General features: G+C 40.6%; 1 protein-coding gene across 4 annotated transcripts in view; it reads right to left on the bottom strand.

The window, feature by feature from the left end:
• Positions 1 to 19,464, bottom strand: part of NLGN1 (neuroligin 1) — a 965,616-nt gene that overhangs the window by 15,242 nt on the left and 930,910 nt on the right. For all 4 annotated transcript variants that reach the window (XM_077487957.1, XM_077487959.1, XM_077487958.1 and 1 more), the window contains one exon: positions 7,753 to 7,965. In XM_077487957.1, coding sequence (XP_077344083.1) covers positions 7,753 to 7,965 — 213 coding nt within the window. The remainder of the gene's footprint in view (positions 1 to 7,752; positions 7,966 to 19,464) is intronic.

The raw sequence follows: 19,464 nt of genomic DNA on the forward strand, positions 1-19,464 counted from the left end.
TGCAAACTCGGATCGCATGGTGTGAACACCCATGCGATCCGATTCTGCTGCGGGCCAAAAAAAGGGTCCCGTGCGAATTTGCGGCGGGTGCGGCGGGTGTGGCGGGTGCGGCGGGTGCGGCGAATGCCTGAACTCGAATCGCAGAGAGATCGGATGTGATTTGCACTGCAGTGTGGTGCGAATCACATTCGTTCTCATAAACCGCTGCAATGTGAACCCAGCCTTAGTGACACTGGCGACGGGGGGTGATCACGGGGTTAAACCTTTATTGGGGGGGTTAGGGGGGTACATTAGAACTAAAGGGGGCTAACTCTAACTGCCCTAACAGTTATTACAGTCACAAATGACACCAATGCAAAAAAAAAATAAAAATGACATTGGTGTCACTGTGACTGGGGGGCAGGGGTAATTGGGGGGGTGATCGGGGGGTAAAGGGGGGTGTGAGTGTGCCTGGCATGTTCTACTGTGTGTGTAGAGTGTTGGTGCAACTCACCGATCCGCTCTCCTCTGTGTCGGAACGAAAAATACCGACACGGAGGAGAGAATACATCACTTCCTCTCCTGTGTTTACATTACAGGAGAGGAAGTGATGTCACGGGGGATTTCTATTCGTCGGGAGCGATCGCGAGGGGGTGGCCATGAATGAATGGCCGCCCCCTCGTCCCGGATCGCTCCCGGACGAAAACCGACCGCCGCAGGCACCGGGCGGGGGCCCGATCGGGTCCCCGACCCGCGGGAGGCAAGGGACGTACATGTACGCCCTTATGCCTGCCCGTGCCATTCTGCCGACGTACATCGGCGTGCGGCGGTCGGCAACTGGTTAAAGGTATGATGATGATGATATAAAGTAGAGCTACAGGCCAATAGATTTTTTGTATTATTATTATTATAGAGTACAGAAAGGTTATAACCCCTGTCAGTTTTTCTTTGCCATCTGTGTCCCATTGAGGGGAAATTTATCTTCACTTCCTGTCCCATAGCCGAAACAGAAAGTGAGAGGAAATCCCTGCAAAATAAATTGGTTCTGGTGACCTGGAGGGTCCCATGGATTCATGTCCCAATTGGAGGATTTCCCCTCTATTACTGTTCTGGGCACCCCTCAAATTTTGGGATTTTCTTTTACCAGTACTGTAGATATGTTTTTGTTCTGGGGGGGGTTAGAAGCAGGTACCAAGTGGTGAAGTGAGTGGGGGGGGGGGGGGGGGGTAACCAAGCTGCACACAGTATGGGTGCCCCCATAGCAGGCAGCTTTCTCTGGTGGCACACAGGGAAGAGGAGGATTGGGGCCACTCTGTTCAAAACCATTGCACAGAAGAGGTGAGTATGACATATGACATAAAGACTGGTAATGATTAAGCACATTTCTGTTATGTGAAACATGTCTATCTTGACCACTGCTGGTGTCCTCTGGTGTCATTTTGGATATTTTCATATTCCAATAAACTTTACTTGGAGCCCACAAGAGGTGCAGCCGTTTCACTCAGGTGTGTGTTTCAGTGGGTTTATCAGTTACACCTGGAGCGGTGAGTTATTTTCATTTGGTCAAAGACTTCCAATGTACTAAAGGAGATGGTCAGAGACTGCAGATAAACTACAAGAGATGATCAGAGACTGCAGACATACTACAGGCGATTGTTAGGGACTGCCGACATACTACAAGAGATAAGCAGAGACTGCAGATATGATACAGGAGATGGTCAGAGACTGCAGACATACTACAGCCCTCTGACTCTGCAGTCAGCACAACAACATGGCTGACAGAGCCAGGCTGAATTGTCAGTCCCAAGCAGTGTAAATGGTAACCCAATGATTAGTGAATAACTTTGCTAGTTGCCGCAGTCTCACTTATCCCTAAGCCAGCACAGCAGTGGTAAGTGGTATGGGATGACCGTCTTTGAGGCTGCACGCCATAAGGGAAAGAGGGAGGTTCAGCTCCTCAGCAGCAGCAGCTACACTGCACTGCTACCAGCTGACCCTTGCGTGTTCTCCACTCCAAGCCAAGCTCCTCCAAAGTCCAAGGTGGGAAATGTAAGTACAGAGTGTAGAGGCAATTGGTGGGTGAGACTTCAGGTGCTGCCCGCTCCTGCTGTGTCTGTGCTGGTGGTAATAGATCTGTCAGCCGGGAGCCCAGTACAGCCTTGCCACAACAGTGTGAGTGTCTGTGCCTGTGTGCCTTAAACCTGACCTGCTGCATCATCCACTCTGCCCACATTACCGACTGCTGTGCTGCCTGTTGTAGTGGTGCTGGCACCTTGTGAGACAGCAGAGCAGAGACGCTTTTCATTTTTGGCAGGATGCTCTAGGGTGGGTTTGAAAAATCCCTGAGCCCCCTTATCTACGTCCCTGTCTTTTACTTTCTTTTATGATTGTTAAAGGTAATCATGACACATAGAGCGTATAAATCTCCCTATTGGGAGCACAGACAGCAATAAAACATGACAGGGGTTCTAGTCTCTCCCCACTTTATCCAAAACTAGGAAAAAAAAAGTTTTACCTTTAGTTATACTTTAATGCCCAGTTTTAGAAGTTTAAACATTAATATTTGGGCTTCTTTCTAAAAGTGATTTACAACTCTCAAGTATGTTCAGCTATCACTGTGATAAAAGTGAGGGGAATTTTTTTTTCTGGTGACAGCTATCTTAGAGGAAAGCTACCTCACTTTATATAGATTTCCTTTAACTTTCCGTTGTGTCTACAGGACAGGAAGTGAAGGGAAATTTCTAAAAAGAGACACAATTCTTAAAGAAATCCTAACTTTATTATATTTTATAGTTTTATTATTGTCTATGCATGTGTTAGTGCATGCCTTACAAATAATTTCCATTTGAAGATTTTCTAATATAAAAAAGGAATAAAAAAAAAAAAGATTTCTAGGTTTAAAATTTTTGTAGCTTTTTATGGAGCTAGATATTAAAGACCTGTAAAAAAGCTTAATTTGTTCTGTGAAGGTACTTTGCCTAAATGCTCTCTATGATGCAGGCGTAGCTAACTTGAGGGATGTTCTAAAGCACACCCATAAATCACAGAACACCTTAGGGTACATTTGTAATTTTCAAAGATAAGTTCTTCTGCCATGACCACTGAGACTGATGGATTAAAGGGTAAATGATTAAAAGACCATGTCACATAATTAAACCTTTACTGATAAACACATACCTGTAGAGAATAAATTAAATACTTAACTTTCTTCCTGCCTGTGCCATCAAACACTGCTCTATTACAGAGAACTGGTTGCCCAAAATCTGTCGGGAAACTGACACTTCAAAAGGAGTCCATGTTTCTTTAACGGCTCTGATTGTTTGCTTCTATTGACCTCCACATCGGTGTATAAGAAAGTAATGACATGGAGGTCAGCAGAAGGAATCAGTGAGAGCTGCAGTTGACAATGGAGATCAACACTCCCTGAAATGTCAGCTTATCAGTAGACTAGGAAATTGGTTCTCTGCAACCATGCAGCATTGAGTATCATTAGCAGCAAGAGAGATAAGTATTTATTGTTGATCCTTGGGTTTGAGATAGCTTTGCTTCCAAACCTCCATTCCCCCTCTGCAGCATTTCCTAGTAAGACTGTTAGGTTTATTTTGTTCCTGTGTTGAAAAATTATTGTTTTGATCTTCTTTGACATCATCATCTGCCTGCGAGAGGATCTGCTACCCGTGGTAGGATCTGCTTGTACATCATATAGACAGGACCATGTTGAATTACCTGTCCCAAGTATCCTCAGCCTTCATGCATATAGTGTGTGGGTAGGGACATGACAGTCTAATAAGTGGTGGCCGGGTGTGTGGGCAGTAACAGGGAGCAGAGGATTCCCATCATTGTTCTCATATAGCTACTTGTAGAACATATAGGTTAGGCAGAGGAAGACACTGATGGGCACGTGGGAAGTGACAGGGAACAGAGTATTCATATTGCTCTTCTCATATACTGTAGATACTTGGCAGAATTTCTGTTATAAACAGAAAAATCATGGATGGCTGTGTGGGCAGTGACAGGGGAGCAGGGAACTTTTTTGTTATTACGCTCATCTGTCTGCAAAATGCATCGATGTGGAGGGAGAGGATCTAGTAACTGTGTGGATGATGCTACGCAGTAAAATATAAATAAAAAGCAGACACAAATAATCAACAGGCAATGATTTTACTGTTTAAGTCAAACTACAGCTACAATTCCTTGAAAAAGTATTCATACCCCTTGAAATGTTCCACATTCTGTCATGTTACAGCCAAAAATGGAAATTTATTTTATTGGGATTTTATGTGATAGACCAACACAAGGTGGCACATAATTGTGAAGTGGAATGAAAATGATAAATGGTTTTCAACATTTTTTACAAATAAATATCTGAAAAGTGTGGCCTGCATTTGTATTCAGCCCCTTTACAATACTACCCCTAACTAAAATCTGGTGAAACTCATTTCCTTCTAAAGTCACCTAATTAGTAAATAGAGTCCACTTGTGTGTAACTTTATCTCAATATAAATACAGCTGTTCTGTGAAGACCGCAGAGGTTTGTTAGAGAACCTTAGTGAGTAAACAGCATCACAAAGGCCAAGGAACACAACAGACAGCTCAGGGATAACGTTTTGGAAAAGTTTAAAGCAGGGTTAGGTTATAAAACAATATCCAAAGCTTTGAACATCTTACGGAGCATATTTCAATCCATCATCAGAAAATGGAAAGAGTATGGCACCTGCAAACCTACCAGGACATGGCCATCCACCTAAACTGACAGGCTGGGCAAGGAGAGCATCCATCAGAAGAAGCATCTAAGAGGCTCATGATAACTCTGGAGGAGCTGCAGAGATCTACAGCTCAGGTGGGAGAATCTGTCCACAGGACGATTATTAGTCGTGCACTCCACAAATCTGGCCTTTATGGAAGAGTGTCCAGAAGAAAGCTATTGTTGAAAGAAAGCCATAAGAAGTCCTGTTTGCAGTTTGCAAGAAGCCATGTGGGGGACACAGCAAAAATGTGGAAGTAGGTGCTCTGGTCCAATAAGTTGAAAATTGAACTTTTTGACCTAAAAGCAAAACGCTATGTGTGGTAGAAATCTAACATTGCACATCAACCTGAACACCCCCCCCCCCCCCCCCCCCCCCATTCATCATTTTTCTTTCACTTCACAATTATGTGACACTTTGTGTTGGTCTATCACATAAAATCCCAATAAAATACATTTAAGTTTTTCGTTGTAATGTGACAAAATGTGCAAAATGTCAAGGAGTGTGAATACTTTTTCAAGGCACTGTAATTTGTGCCTGTTGATTTTGTTGTAAGCTGAACATTGACATGGCAGCTCTGTGGGCAGTGACAGGGGTCAGATAATTTCCCTGCGATTGTTTATCAGCACCAGAGTACACTGGGCATGTAGAGGCACAAGATCTCCTCCAACTCCAGACAGCAGTGACACTGCCTCAAAACTGAACTACTATCAAGGCTTGATCAGTAGACATTACTGGGAAGAATGCAAACAAATACCCCTTCAGTGCCGCCCATTATCAGCATGAATAATGTCAGGATATCACCCCTGTTGTCTCTAGAACTACAGAGGAAAATGCAAAAGACAATGGAAATGACAGAACAACAAGAAGCATGCAATTTGTATGAAGCCCTGTGAATTATTTGGATAGCAGTTACTGACATCTGGTTCTCAGTGAGTGGAATGACAAAAATGACATCATTAAGGTTTCACAATGCTATCATGTATCATCAAGCAGAGGAACACACATATGCAGTGCCCAAGATGCCCACGATTAAAGTCCCCTTCTTGGACACCTCATAGAAGTGTTATGTGGTAATGAAGGGGTTAATATTTCCTTCATTTGATTTTTACTTTATTAATGTAGTACGCGCTATGTATGTAAATTTAGTTTTTGCCCAAAACTGTAGTTGAGTTTTGGGGTTAATTGTGTGAAATTATGCTTTGGCATCAGTTTGGCTGGGCTGTATCAAGGTTCTCCCTGGTCATAGGTGGGGTTTGCACCCGTGAGAGGCATTAGAACGCAGTCTGGTTGGACGCATTGGGTACCAATCTCTATCTCGGAGCCAATCAGTGGGCGCGTTTGTTTCACTGTGTATTCCAGGAGAGGGTACTTAAGGTGCTGAAGTCACATGGTTCTGGGTTCCAGTCCAGAAGTTGTTGCTGACTCCATGGTCCTGGTCCTCCTGATAAGCCCCCAGAGGCCCTCATGGTCTGGGGTGCGGATCCATCCGTTTACGAGCCTCGGAACTGCCTAGTCCGAGGCACAGTAACTGGAAGGAGGATTCTAAGGTGTTCCAATGCAGTCTCGGGTTTGGAGAGGCCCAGCAACTCTACGTGCAACCAGGGGAAGACTCTTCAGTAAGAGAGCCACGCACGAGGCTGGCTGCTCAGTAAGAGCCTGGAAGCTGAGCTGTTAAGGACACTAATTGAATCTGCATTTCTTACGGTATCGCCAGACAGGCTACACAATTCTGGTACAGTAAGAAAGTTTCTACCTCTATCCTTCCATTTGCAACTAAGTTCCTGTGAGCAAGTTTTCAACCAAGTCTGTGGCAGAGACTTTGCTAAACTAAAATTACTTGTTGGCTGCTAGTATCCATACACAAGTCAACAGTTAAAGAATCCAGTTGCGAGTGGCTATTCCCTGGATTATGTAAAGAGAGACTTTTATTGAAGTCAGCAGTTCCAAAGTACCTGAGCTGGACTTCATCCTTATACCCTCTATTCCCAACTGAGAGACTGAGTTTGTTCAATTGTTTTATGCAAATAAAAACACCAAAAAGTACTGCAAGTGATGGTCTCTGCAGTTACTGGGCCACCAACCTTGGGAACCCCTAGACAAGAACGACAAGTTACGAGCTGGAGGAGGTAATCGGTAAGCCCAGAAAAATTTCAGCTGCTCCTTTGGGGGTCAGTGCTACATTAATAATGTATTTTAATAACAACATTATTCTCTGATTAAGATCATTTATGAATATATTGCTTGCGTTTGCAACACATTTTATTTAGATGTTTTATAATTATTTTTTTACACATTTGTATACCTTTATCAAATCTATAAAACCAATGTCTCATGCTTTATTCACACTTAACAGAGCTTTGACCGTTTTTAATATCACCTATCGGTTTCCCTATTTTACATAAAGTATGCGAGAAAACAATTTTATTCTTTTCATTGGGTGGAACTGAAAAGGACAAGGAAAAAATAACTAAAAGTAAAATAAAATATGACTCAAGAGTTGAAGGCTTTGACAATTTGGAATCATGCATGCAAAACATTTAAACCTACTTCTCAGAGACAGTAATAAATTCAACTCATGAATTTTCAGTGAGTGTGTGTTATCGTGAAACTCCTCTTTTAACCTAGATAATGTTTCTTGAGCATCAACCATTAAAATAAAATTGTATTTTGCTTTTACAAGGCAGGGTTTCTTGTGAGAAGCTAAACTTGCCAATGAAGAATGACAGAATACAATTGACCTCATTTAATACAGTTCACTGGATCTTTTCCAAAAAACACCTTTAAGGAAAAACATGCTTTTTGTAAATGTGCTCACATTGTACAAGTATTCTTAAGCTGTCCTTGGAAGTTTGTACAGTAAATATAAACATGTCATTCACCAGCACTTATTCATGCATAGGAATGTCAAAACAAAAAAAAAAAGTTATGATGCTCTGTACACATTTGTGAAAGCCAAGCACAGTTACAGCAGTGTCGCAACCTGCAAGACAAGCCAATAGTGACAAAAATAAAACCTGTATTATACCTTTGGTGGAATTACTCCAACGGTTGCCTTCTGAATAATGGGACAGAGTCAACAGATTCACACATGATGCACCTGCACCAGATCCAAATACTGTTATTCTTAAAGGATCACCCCCAAAAAACCCAATGTTTTCACTAGTCCATCTTAAGGCTTGGATAAGATCAAGGAGTCCATAATTTCCCTTTGCAGCTTGGTCACCAGTGCTTAAGAAACCTGCAAAGAAACAAATAAACAAAAAAGAATTAAAATGGATGATAACAGTGACCAATAATTGTTAATATTAAGGCCTCATGCACACTAAACGTTTTTTTCAGACTTTTTTTCTACAGTCATGTCTGCATCAGGTTATCCTATGTGTCCATGCACATATAGGCTGTTATTAGCAGTTTGGGTTGTTTTTTAAAGCCAAAAAACACTCCAGCCAAAAACTAGTGGGTTCGGAGAGGAGTTTTTCAGCTGTTTTCAGCTCTAAAAATGCTCTAACGTCAAAAAATGCTGATAAACGCCGTTAAACACTCAAAAATATGGCTCACCGGTGTTTTTTGACATTTTTGATCCATTGAAAAAAAAAATGGAGGAAAAAAACATTGCTAAAAACTCTAAAAAACACTATTGCAAAACGTTAAAAAAAAACTCACGGCAAAGCTACTGGCATATTTATAACATTATTTTAATGTCCAGTGTGCATGAGTTCAGGAAAGGTTGTAAAAGCGTCCCGTGTACATGAAGCCTAATAGTTTCCACTAACATTACATTTCAACTGCTAGAAAAATTATTATAAATTAATTAAAGCATTTATTAAAGCATTAACACCACTTTTCCAGCAGTTTGGTCCTTTAAAAGGTCCTGAGCCAGATACATAATGTCCTGACACCAGTTTTGGTAGCTTTACAGAAATCTGCAGCAGATTGAGTTAGTTCTTAAAAGCACTGCTTTTACTTCACCATATTCATAAATAATTACCTTCAGCTTGTAGATCACAATATTGGAGGTAATGAAGACCAACTGTAAGTTGGCATACAGGCAAGTCTCTCTCTGTACACTTTAGTAGTATAGTAGAGTTTCATATTTGCTACCACTACCTCCTCTCCTCCCCAGAAGTCCCTGGTGCCTAGTTGTCCATTAGGTGTGCTCCCTCCTTGTGAACGAACACAAGCAGTGGGTGGATTCTACAGCCGAAAGTAGGTCAATAACAGGCCGATAGCCTAATGGGGTGCTCACTGGGCCCCAGCTGTTCAAACAACTTAGGAGCAATCTCTCTGCTCCTTTTTGCCTCCAAGTTTCTTCAGCACCTTGTCCACACCCGTATGGGTTGCTACCTCACTGTTAACAACCTTCTCTACCCCCTTAAGTCTGTCTACCATTTGCAACATTGCAATTGACCTACTTAAACTCACTAATGGCCTATTAACTGCTAAAACCAACAGCCCTTACTCCATACTCATACTCTAATGCCGTGTACACACGGGCGGACTGTATGGCGTACTTAGTCCGTCGAAACACATTTCAGCGGACAGTCCGCTCGTGTGTGGGCTTCAGCTGACTTTTTCAGCGTGCAGTCTGGTGTACTAAGTATTTCAGGTTTTTCGAAATTCTGTCCGTCGTACTTTGGTTTCAGCGGACAATCCGCTCGTCAGTATGCTAGTTCGACGGACTAAGAATGGCGCATGCCCAGAAAGGATTTACACGGCGCAAGGGTGCTTTGCTGTGTATTGGACTTCCTATTTCTAGTCCCGTCGTACCTGCTGTACACGTCATCGCGCAAGCTTTCATCGGACTGTTTGGGTATCCGTGTGTGGTCAAGTCCGTTCAGTGGAAAGTATGACGGACTGTCCGTCGGATTGTATGACGGACTAAGTACGCCATACAGTCCGCTCGTGTGTACGTGGCATTAGACATTTCTGCTGCCTTTGACAAAGTCAAACCACTTACTCCTCCTTAATAAACTCCACTCTATTGGCCTCCGTGACTCTGCTCTTTCCTGGTTCTCCCCCTACCCATCTCAGTACACCTTCAGTGTCACTTACAACTCTATCTCCTCTGCTCCTCTTCCCTTTTCTGTTGGGATATTCCAAGACTCTGTCCTTGAGCACCTCCTATTCTCTCTCTACATCTTTGCTGGGCCTTTCACAGCATCAAATACCACCTCTATGCCAATGGCACCCACATCTATCTCTCTACTCCTCAGCTCACCTTCTCAATCTCTTCACATATCATAAATTCACTGAGCGACATATCAGTATGAATGTCACCCCATTTCTTTAAACTCACTCTATCTACTTAATACATTCTATGCATTAAGATAAAAAAACTTCTGTGTTCAGCAGTACTTACCTGAGGTCCATGTAGATCCAGCGATGTTACAGGAGTGTCTCAGCTGCCCGGGACTCCCCTCCTCATTGGCTGAGACAGCAGTGTACCACCCTTGGCTACCACTGCTGTCAAAGTCAGTCAGCCAATGAGGTGAGAAAGGGGAGGGGTCATGGCTCCATGTCTGAATGGACACAGGGATCTGTGGCTCAGCTCGGGAGCCCCCATAGCAAGCTGCTTGCTGGGGGGGCACTCAGGCACTCAACAGGAGGGAGGGGCCAGGAGCAGTGGCAAGCTGAGAATCTGGGCTTCTCTGTGCAAAACCTCTGAACAGAGCAGGTAAATACATCATGTTTTTATTTTTAAATAAAAAAAAAACAAGACTTGAAGTGAATGAAGTGAATGATAGATATGCTTACAAACTTCTGGCATCATTAAGGCTGAATGTTGTTTGTTGCTGTATTGTAAGCTGCTGTAAGCATTTACTGTATGTATTGTTTGCTCTATGCTCTTAAAAAATCTTGTTTTACTTTAATGATAAGCATAAGGGCACTACTTTTACCGCCAATGTTATAAAAGTTAAAAAAAAGCTTAATTTTATAAGTTTCACAAACCTAACTTGCAGAAATACATTGTTGCAATTGACAGCTCATGCAATGACATTACTGCACATACACAGTGGTTGGTACACTAATATTTGCTCATTTTGTAGTATCCACAGTCACTGAAGTCCCTTTTTTGCTATAGCTATATCAAAAGGCTACTTATGTGGCTCAATTTTAAGCCATAGAAAATAAAACTGAAGCCCCCATCTAACTGTACCCTTTTAACCATGACACCAGCACCTGTCATAATGTGCAAAAAATACATGAGGCTATGCATGTAAAGAAGCTAAGGCAATACAAGAACAGATGATAAAACAAAACTAAGTCTAAATGACTACATGATAAAATAATAACATAATAATTAATTAACCCAAACTAATTACTGCACTGTTCAAGAACTTTGTGTATGCCATAATTCTGTGAAGCTCTGCTAAACAGAATAACATTTCAATTAGCAGTTCTAAACCAGAGATTTATGGGATCAAACTCGGGCCAATACCAACATAATTTGATACATGTGAAAATTAATTTTCTTATACTTATGCATCTCTTTTGCTCATACACGCAATTATGTTGACATAGATAAATAGGGCATAAACTGTATATACTGGAGCTATAGTCAAATGTTAAACAATGATAATGGTGATCTGTTGGTGAGAAAAAAAAAGTAATAGCACTGGCAGTAGCCTAGCAAAAGCCATAGCTGCTGACCAGATGTCTGAAGATCTACACATTTGGCTTTTTTCACTGCTGACCAGATGTCTGAAGATCTACACATTCGGCTAGGTAGTCTCTTCTGAAGGGGAGAATCGGAATTCAGCTTGGCCAAACATTTAACTTCAGCAGAAATCACATGACTAATTTGCCATGGTTATGGGACCTAGGTTCTTGGCCAAGTGATCTTGCCAATTTTCATCTTCAGGAGAAATAACATAACCAGGTATCAAGATCTTCGCATATATGGCACCCCCTACCATAGGTAGGTGCTAGAGTGAGGATTTTATAAGGGAAACTGCCAGTAAAGGCAAATTTGGGCAGGCCTATGCTTCAGGCTAGGCCTGCTTGTTTTGATCCAGGGCAGGGAGTGGTTAGTGCAGCAATGGGTGTGACCACCTGTGCTTTAGTTCTGAGGTGCCTCCCCTGCTGCCAGGGAGAATGTTCTGGAAGGGGACAGGGCCTAGGACCGGAGTTGCAGGCAGCTCATGTGAGGAGCTCTCATTAATCACCAACTGGAATTGGCAGGGAGAAGGACTCCCATATAAGCTGAGGTAACATCCCGCTGGGGGGGTTGTCAGCTGGGAAACGTGGAGAATGGCATACTAGGCAGCAGAAGGGGGGGTGTGAGGCCTAGCGGAGGAGGCTGGGAGAGCTGGGAAGGAGCTTCATCATTACATGGTCATGGATGAAGTGTTCTGGAAAAGAGGGGCTGTAGAACGTATGTCCAGTTAAGATTCTCCATCATGGACTCAGGGCAGGAGAAGGTCGGTGAGTGAGCTACAGTGGATTTTTGGACGAGGCATACCAGGGGAGCTGGGTGCAAGGCTAGAGGAGAGACTGTGGGAAAAGTGTCAAATTGTTGTGGGCTAAGGGCACAGGATTTGCAGGCCGGACTATCTGTGAATAGTAGTCCACCAATCAACACATGCTATTAAATTACTAGGTCGCCGGGGAGAGGTACTGCAGACCTCTAGCCTAGTAGCAGTGCAACCAATTCTAGCCAGCAACTGAGACTGTTCAGAGTGGTCTCTTTTGTCAAAAGAGGATGATGTGACAGGAAGAGTAATGATCCACAGTGGAAGTTTGTGCAGGAGGTTGGAAATCCTGGGAGTAACAGTCCGCAGGAGATACGTAGAGGAGGAGTAATCGTCTGTATGGTGCTATACAGGGAAAGTGTCTATAGATATTATTTGTACATCAGTACTTCACTGCTCAGCCTGTTGTTCTAATTGCTAACTATGATGGCAAAGCAATTGTTCTATGGGCATCCCATATTTCATATCCCTCAACCAAGTTATATCCCTCAATAAACAAAACAAAACAACATAAATGACTGTTCATTGTCTCAGAAGTGATAAATGGAGATCTGGCAGCAGGGTGACATGGTAGATGTTAGTTACTAGTAGCAACCAAGAGCTACACATATATAGATAGTACATAGGGGAGACTGGAGCAACATTTTCATAAGGATAGGTATGTGTTTTAGCCTTTTGTTGCTCTTAATTTATCAATTCAATTAAGAATGTTAGCATAGCTGTTTTTTAACATCAATCATGTAATCTTTAAGGCAGGGGTGGGTAACCTCGGCCCTCCAGCTGTGGTGAAACTACAAATTCCATCATGCCTCTTCCTCTAGAAGTCATGCCTGTGATTGTCAGGGTCTTGCAATGTCTCATGGGACTTTCAAAACAGCTGGAGGGCTGAGGTCGCCTACCCCTTAATTAAGGGATTCTTATTAGAAATAACAAATATTGCCAGGTCCCAGGTTCCCTGCCCTTTTTAAGAAATATCTTCTATCCTTCCTCAAAGACAGCTTTTCTTTATCCCAAAAAATATTTCTACCCAATACCAAAAAAATTGTATGGGTTAGTTGGGGTATGAGTTATGTCTTTCGCAAGGTTTTAGAAAACATAGGCAAACCCTAAAAAACATTCAGCTACCAGTAACGATCTTGCATCAAACTACTAGCTACCACCACTCAGACTTTAATAGCATTAATAGACAAAGTTAGTCATATATCAGTCCAGCATATTTTTTTTAATCAAAAAAGAATATGCGATGGAAAGCCCTAGCTGCAAGCTGCACTTGGCACCAGAAACTGTCAATTCTCATCTGGAACTTTTGTTTAGTTAAAAATGGGTATACTGGAAAATATCGTATTTTCTCCTATTTTCTTGGATTACATTGGGCACATCTGTATAACTTTCTCAGCATTGTCTGGATTTTTCAGGATTTACAAAGTTGTCTCTGCTGTTCTGCCAGTGCGATCATAGGGCCCTAGTATCCAACAATAGCCATAGTACAGGTGACAGAAGAAGTAAAATGAAAGATGATGGAAGCTACAGGAAAAAATGACATACAAACAGGAGGGGCAACCCAAAGAGGCAAGAAAACGAAATGTGACAAGTAGTAGGAGTAATTAGTGTATTGCTGCCTGTTCATCCTTCAGTCTTTCGCTGAGTGCATGACCTGAATGTTCAGTGCATAAAGGCAAGTGAATTGTCATTTTTCTTCTAAGGCCTTTTTACATTCCTTCTTCCTTACTGGTATAGGTATGTGACTCTACAAAATCAGCCCCTTTACACAATACTACCTTAAACAGGGAAAAACTTTACACATTTAACCTCACTTCCTGCATTGGAGACAACATTTATTTTTTTATCAGACAGGAAGTACCCTCTCCCACTAGTACTTTTCTGCTGTGATGTGATCTCTTTGAATAAAAGCATTTGGATGTTTTTTGAAGATCCTTAGTGTACTGGCAATCATGCAATATGTTTGTTGTTCTGTGATGTTACCAGTTTTAATCTGGTTGTTGCTGCAGCATCCATATAGCTCTCAGCCTTTTCAAGGGACACGTGCAATGGGAACATCAATAGTCCTCTCCAACAGTAACACAGATAATAGTAAAATGTTTTTCTTAGCCATGTAGTGCTAGAACCCCTGTCAGAGCTTTTTCGTTGTCTGTTTTCCTGTTGCAGATTTTCTCTCACTTCCTGTTTGATAAAACATTGTGCTCACAACAGATATTGAGTCTAAATCTCTCTAAGATCCCTTTCACACTGAAGCATTTTGCAGGCACTATAGCGTTAAAATAGCGCCTGCAAAACGCCCTAAAACAGCTGCGCCATTCACTCCAATGTGAAAGCCCAAGGGCTTTCTCACTGGAGTAGTGCGCTGACAGGGCATCAGAAACAGTCCTGCCAACAGCTTCTTTGGAGCGGTGAAGGAGCGGCTCCCGCTGCTCCCCATTGAAATCAAAGGGGCAGTGCTGCGACACTGCCGGCAAAATACCAATCCGGCTGCATTTTATAATTCTATCCAAAGCTAAAAAAAAAAAAAATGGGTTTAGATCTAAAAGTATGAGGCCCTGCTACATGCAGGAGAGCCTCTGCTTTAAATTTAATACTACCAGGCTGTGTGCAACCTGGACTGCTTTAAATAGACTGCCTACTGCAAGTCTCCCTAAACTCAGTTAATTGTTTGTTTCCTCCTGCTGCTGGGGAGTGTTTCTGGCATGATATCCTGAATGATGAATACTTATATTCTCCATGGCCAACTCATAGGTGTTTTGTTTAGCAGTGATACGTGATGGGGAAGAAACTTTCAGGAAGCTCTTATACCCCTTGAGCTTTGCCTTGGGAAGATGTGTGCTCTCTGTCTCTCACCTCTCAGGCCTACTGTCTGGGGAGCATTGTTGCAAAGAAATAGGCAAGTCTATGCTGCGCTTCTGAAAGGTGACTCCAGGAGGTGGGAAGCAGAAGGATGGCTGCCAGTTAGGAGCATCCTAGAGAGGGGCATTCGCTGTTTTGAGAGCCTACCAGCAGACCATGCAAGAAGCTGGTCTCAACCAGGCTCAGCATAAAGCACACCAAGTTAGCCATTCAGAGAATCTGAAGCTACCATGACATGAGGGGTTGGAGTTCTTTTCTCCACTTGAACTAGTCATAGAAAGAATTTTGGAAACTACTGGGTATCCTGTGCACTGTAACTTGTATTATCTCATAGTTATCTAAATAATTTTCTCATTCAGCAAGGTAAAAAGAGTGGGGATCCATGTATTGGTCAGAATGGTTAGTGAGAGCCGTGAGATGTTTATGGAACTGTTCCCACTATACTGGCTAGGAGGACCCATAATGCTAAGCAACTCCTTAGGTGGTACTGCTACACAAAACACATTAAAAGATTGATAATAGATAGATATCACTAAACATAAGCTAAACAGTCCAGGATTTTGCATATTTTAATATTGATAATTGTTTTTCTTTCACTAAGGTATATTTCGATGAGCTACAGGAATTGATAACATTTAGAGGACATTTACTGTGTTTTTCTTATTTTTCCAATTATAATGGACAATAAAAGTGTTTGCAGCTACTGCCAAGTGACTGCTAGAGCTATTTTTTATAGCTATAATTATGTTATTTGGGGAAGCATGGTTCATAGATGTCTTGGCAATTGAAGTTGAGCTTTGACCTTTGAAGCAAATCAAAAAACAGCAGCACACATGAATGTCTTCATCCTGCACACTTGTCATTGTGCGCTCATAAAGACAGATCTACCATCTCATATTAATTCTCACTCGCAAACAGGTTGTGTCCTCGGGTCAGGAATGAAGTAATCAGCTCAGCATGAACTGCAGGAAAACTGACAGTAAATTTGGCAGTCCTATATCGTACAGTGTTTATCCTATGGCTTTCTGCTTTCCTGGCTCATCTGTACCCTTTATAGTCACCTTTATTTGACATAATAAGAATGTGAAAAGGCATCTCATTGTTGTTTATTTATGCAATAAAATTGTGACTTGCTGATTAAACCATAGTAATTTGCAGATTTCCACACCACATATAGGTGAGAAAAAATAGAGTTCGTCCCGTGAAATGTTTTATACTCTTAAATAATGCAGTAAGTACGTTGGTTAATTGTGGAGTTTAAAGTGATTGTTGTCAAGTTAACAGTATGCAGTGTTAAGTAGATTCTAAAATAAATAAGGACCAAGGATTGTCTGATATATTTCTTCTTTATAGAAATTCATGTAAATAAGAAAACATAAAACATATAAATTTGCTCTGCACTCATGTATAAAAACTACATCTTGCTGAAGGCCAATATGTCCTGACCCTCCTGTTTATAGTTCTTTACAAAATAAACTATGAGTGGAGATGAATGACATTTTGCAAATCTGCCCTACCTGCAATTTTCAAATACGTTTGAGTAAGGACAAGCTGGGCAAATTGTTCAAACCTATATAATGATAATAAATATATACTGCAGTAGTAGTGTGAATATTGTACATTTATAGGTCCCCCCACAAAGGAACAGAATCATTTCGTAAGGTAGCTCAGTGGCCAATCGTATGTAAGGAAAATTAAATTAATAGAGTTGTTGCTAGCACATGATTGATTGATTCAGGTGAACACAATTTTACCATATTTACTAAACTCAGTAAAAAGTCACTTTCCAAATAATTTTGAAAATAAACACAACTGACATCAAACAGTCATCCTACTATGTAAAGGAGACAGAATCAGGATGCCAGCCCAAAAACTGCACCATTAATAAACAACTCAATTGCCAGTTCTTTATTTCTGTTCTCAGTTGTTTTATTTTTAATACACAAAATGAAATGTTCACACTTGTAATACTATTGTAAATTTCTAACATATACAGTAGATGTAACTTCCTGTTTAGGATCAGTACCTCATTAAAATGGTACAATCACTTGCAAGGTGGTCTTATCTTTAAGCACAAAGTAATCTTATTAATAAACAGTCTCCAGATCAAATCCCCTTGACATTCACAGTTTACTAATCTTTTAATACAAGAGATTAATCACTTGTAAAGCTATGTGGGCAAACCTTCAGGCATTACTATTACTACAGGAACAGTCTTTCGCTTATGAACACAAGCTTAACGGTAAGGTATGCATAGTACCATATCTAGACAGATATTTCTAGGTTTGTATATATTTTTCAAAGCAAGGAACCTGTCATAAGGAACAATATCCACTTAGCAAACAGCATTTTCACAACTACAGGATGAGAATGGCAGCCATCATAGGAAGATTGAAGCTATTTTTCAGGCAATGATTCCCCTCATAACAAAATCCTTTAAATTCTATGTTTCAAGCTCATACTGTATTACATAAACATGATACAGGACTACATACAGATTATTCATACCTAATATACATATGTCAATCCTAACATGCAGTGACCTCTTCAAAGGTGCTCATATTAGCCCTAAGCCATGTAAATTCAACACAAACAGGTAACTGTAATTATAATAAATATATACAGGCTACTTTCACATTATAAATATCAATTAGATAGACTAAAAAGGGATGCAAATTGGCAATAAATTACATGCATATAGATGCATATACTTGCATAGCTGAATTGCATGTTACGGGTATTATCTTACAACTAAACTCCGTACTTGGCATTACTTTAAATATATATATTTCCAATGTGTTATGTAAAAATATTCTCTTATTGGATTTATTGTTTGTAAATTTCGAAGGGTGATATTAGGTATTGAACTGTTATTTGGGCCTGCTAAAAACTTCTCAAGGAGAAAGAAAGTTGTACAGCACTTATCTTTAACAGCCATTCTATTGTTTGCAAGGCAGTTCCATCCAAACATGTAGCAATAGCTTCTTGCATCTCCCAAGGGGGTTAATCTACTAAAGGAGTTGAGGTGGTTCTCTTAGCAAAGACTATGTTCACTTAGGAATGTGAACCATCTCTACTTCTTTAGTAAATCAACCCTAAAAGACTCTGGTTGCAAACCCTCTTCATCTCTTTCAAAATCCTGCCACCCTCCAATGCTATAACAAATATGTCTCCCTACCCCTGTATTATTTTGAAATCATTTTATACTATGCCAAATACAGTGAAAGAAGGGGGACCCCCATACTCTTGCAGGAGATATGATATCTCCTTATGAAAGACCCCAACGAGTTATAAGCACACAAAGGATGATTCAATCAGCCAAAGTTCTTACTGTAATATCTGTTTTTGTTACATTTGTCCTTTATCAATAACAGAGCCGTATATGCTCTAAACATTTAGAATTTTAGATAATCAAGAACTGTGCATGAACAAAAAATGCCTTGAGCAAAAACAACATGCTAACAATGAATATACTAAAATGTGTATTACTTTAACTAAAGCACAATAAATAGTTTTGATAAATAAGGAAATGTCTGTTAGTCAGAAACGGCACTGACACATCTGCAACTGAAAATAATGTTTAGCACCCACAATTGTCACTAATTTCCTAGCAACTGTTTAAACAACTACAAGTTGTTAAGCAACAATCTTCACTCAAAGATTAAAAAAAAAAAGCCTCAATTCTACACAAGTTAATTGAGGCTAGAATCATTTCTGCTACATCTATGGCAATTTCACATTGGTGCACTTCAATTAAGAAATAATAAGACTGCAAAGTAATTTATACTCATAGATTAGATGTCGTCTGTGAAAAATTACTGATTAACTTCAACTGGTCCTCTGGTGCATTGCAAAGCTACTTAATGGTGGTCTCAATCCCTCCCAGCCCCCAACCCAACAGCCATTTCAGTACAAGAGAATATCAATCTGCAATTTACAGACACAGAATGAAAATAGCTTATTGTAAATGATCAAATATTCATATGCAAAAAACGTAGACCCATTATTTCACAATCTTGTAAAAAACCCATTGCATGATAAATATAAAAACATACTTAAAATACTTAGGCTTAAAATGATAGATTTCTAGTATTTAAATTAATCATCAGTACAGGCAATGTTTATTGCTGTAGACAACATGCTATATAATTAGGCAAAATAAGGAACCCAATTTGTAAAAAAATGGCATGGCACAACAGTTCATTATTTTTTTTATTTTATTTTTTACAGTATCTCACAAAAGTGTGTACACCTCTCACATTTTTTTAAATATTTTGTTATATCTTTTCATGTCACAACCCTGAAGAAATGACACTTTGCTACAGTGTAAAGTAGTGAGTGTACAGCTTGTGTAACAGTACAAATTTGCTCAACACACAGCCATTAATGTCTAAACTGCTGGCAAC

This window comes from Lithobates pipiens, unplaced genomic scaffold (assembly GCF_037356315.1).
Source record: "Lithobates pipiens isolate NorthernLeopardFrog02 unplaced genomic scaffold, aLitPip1_a1.2 Scaffold_18, whole genome shotgun sequence".
Lineage (NCBI taxonomy): Eukaryota > Metazoa > Chordata > Amphibia > Anura > Ranidae > Lithobates > Lithobates pipiens.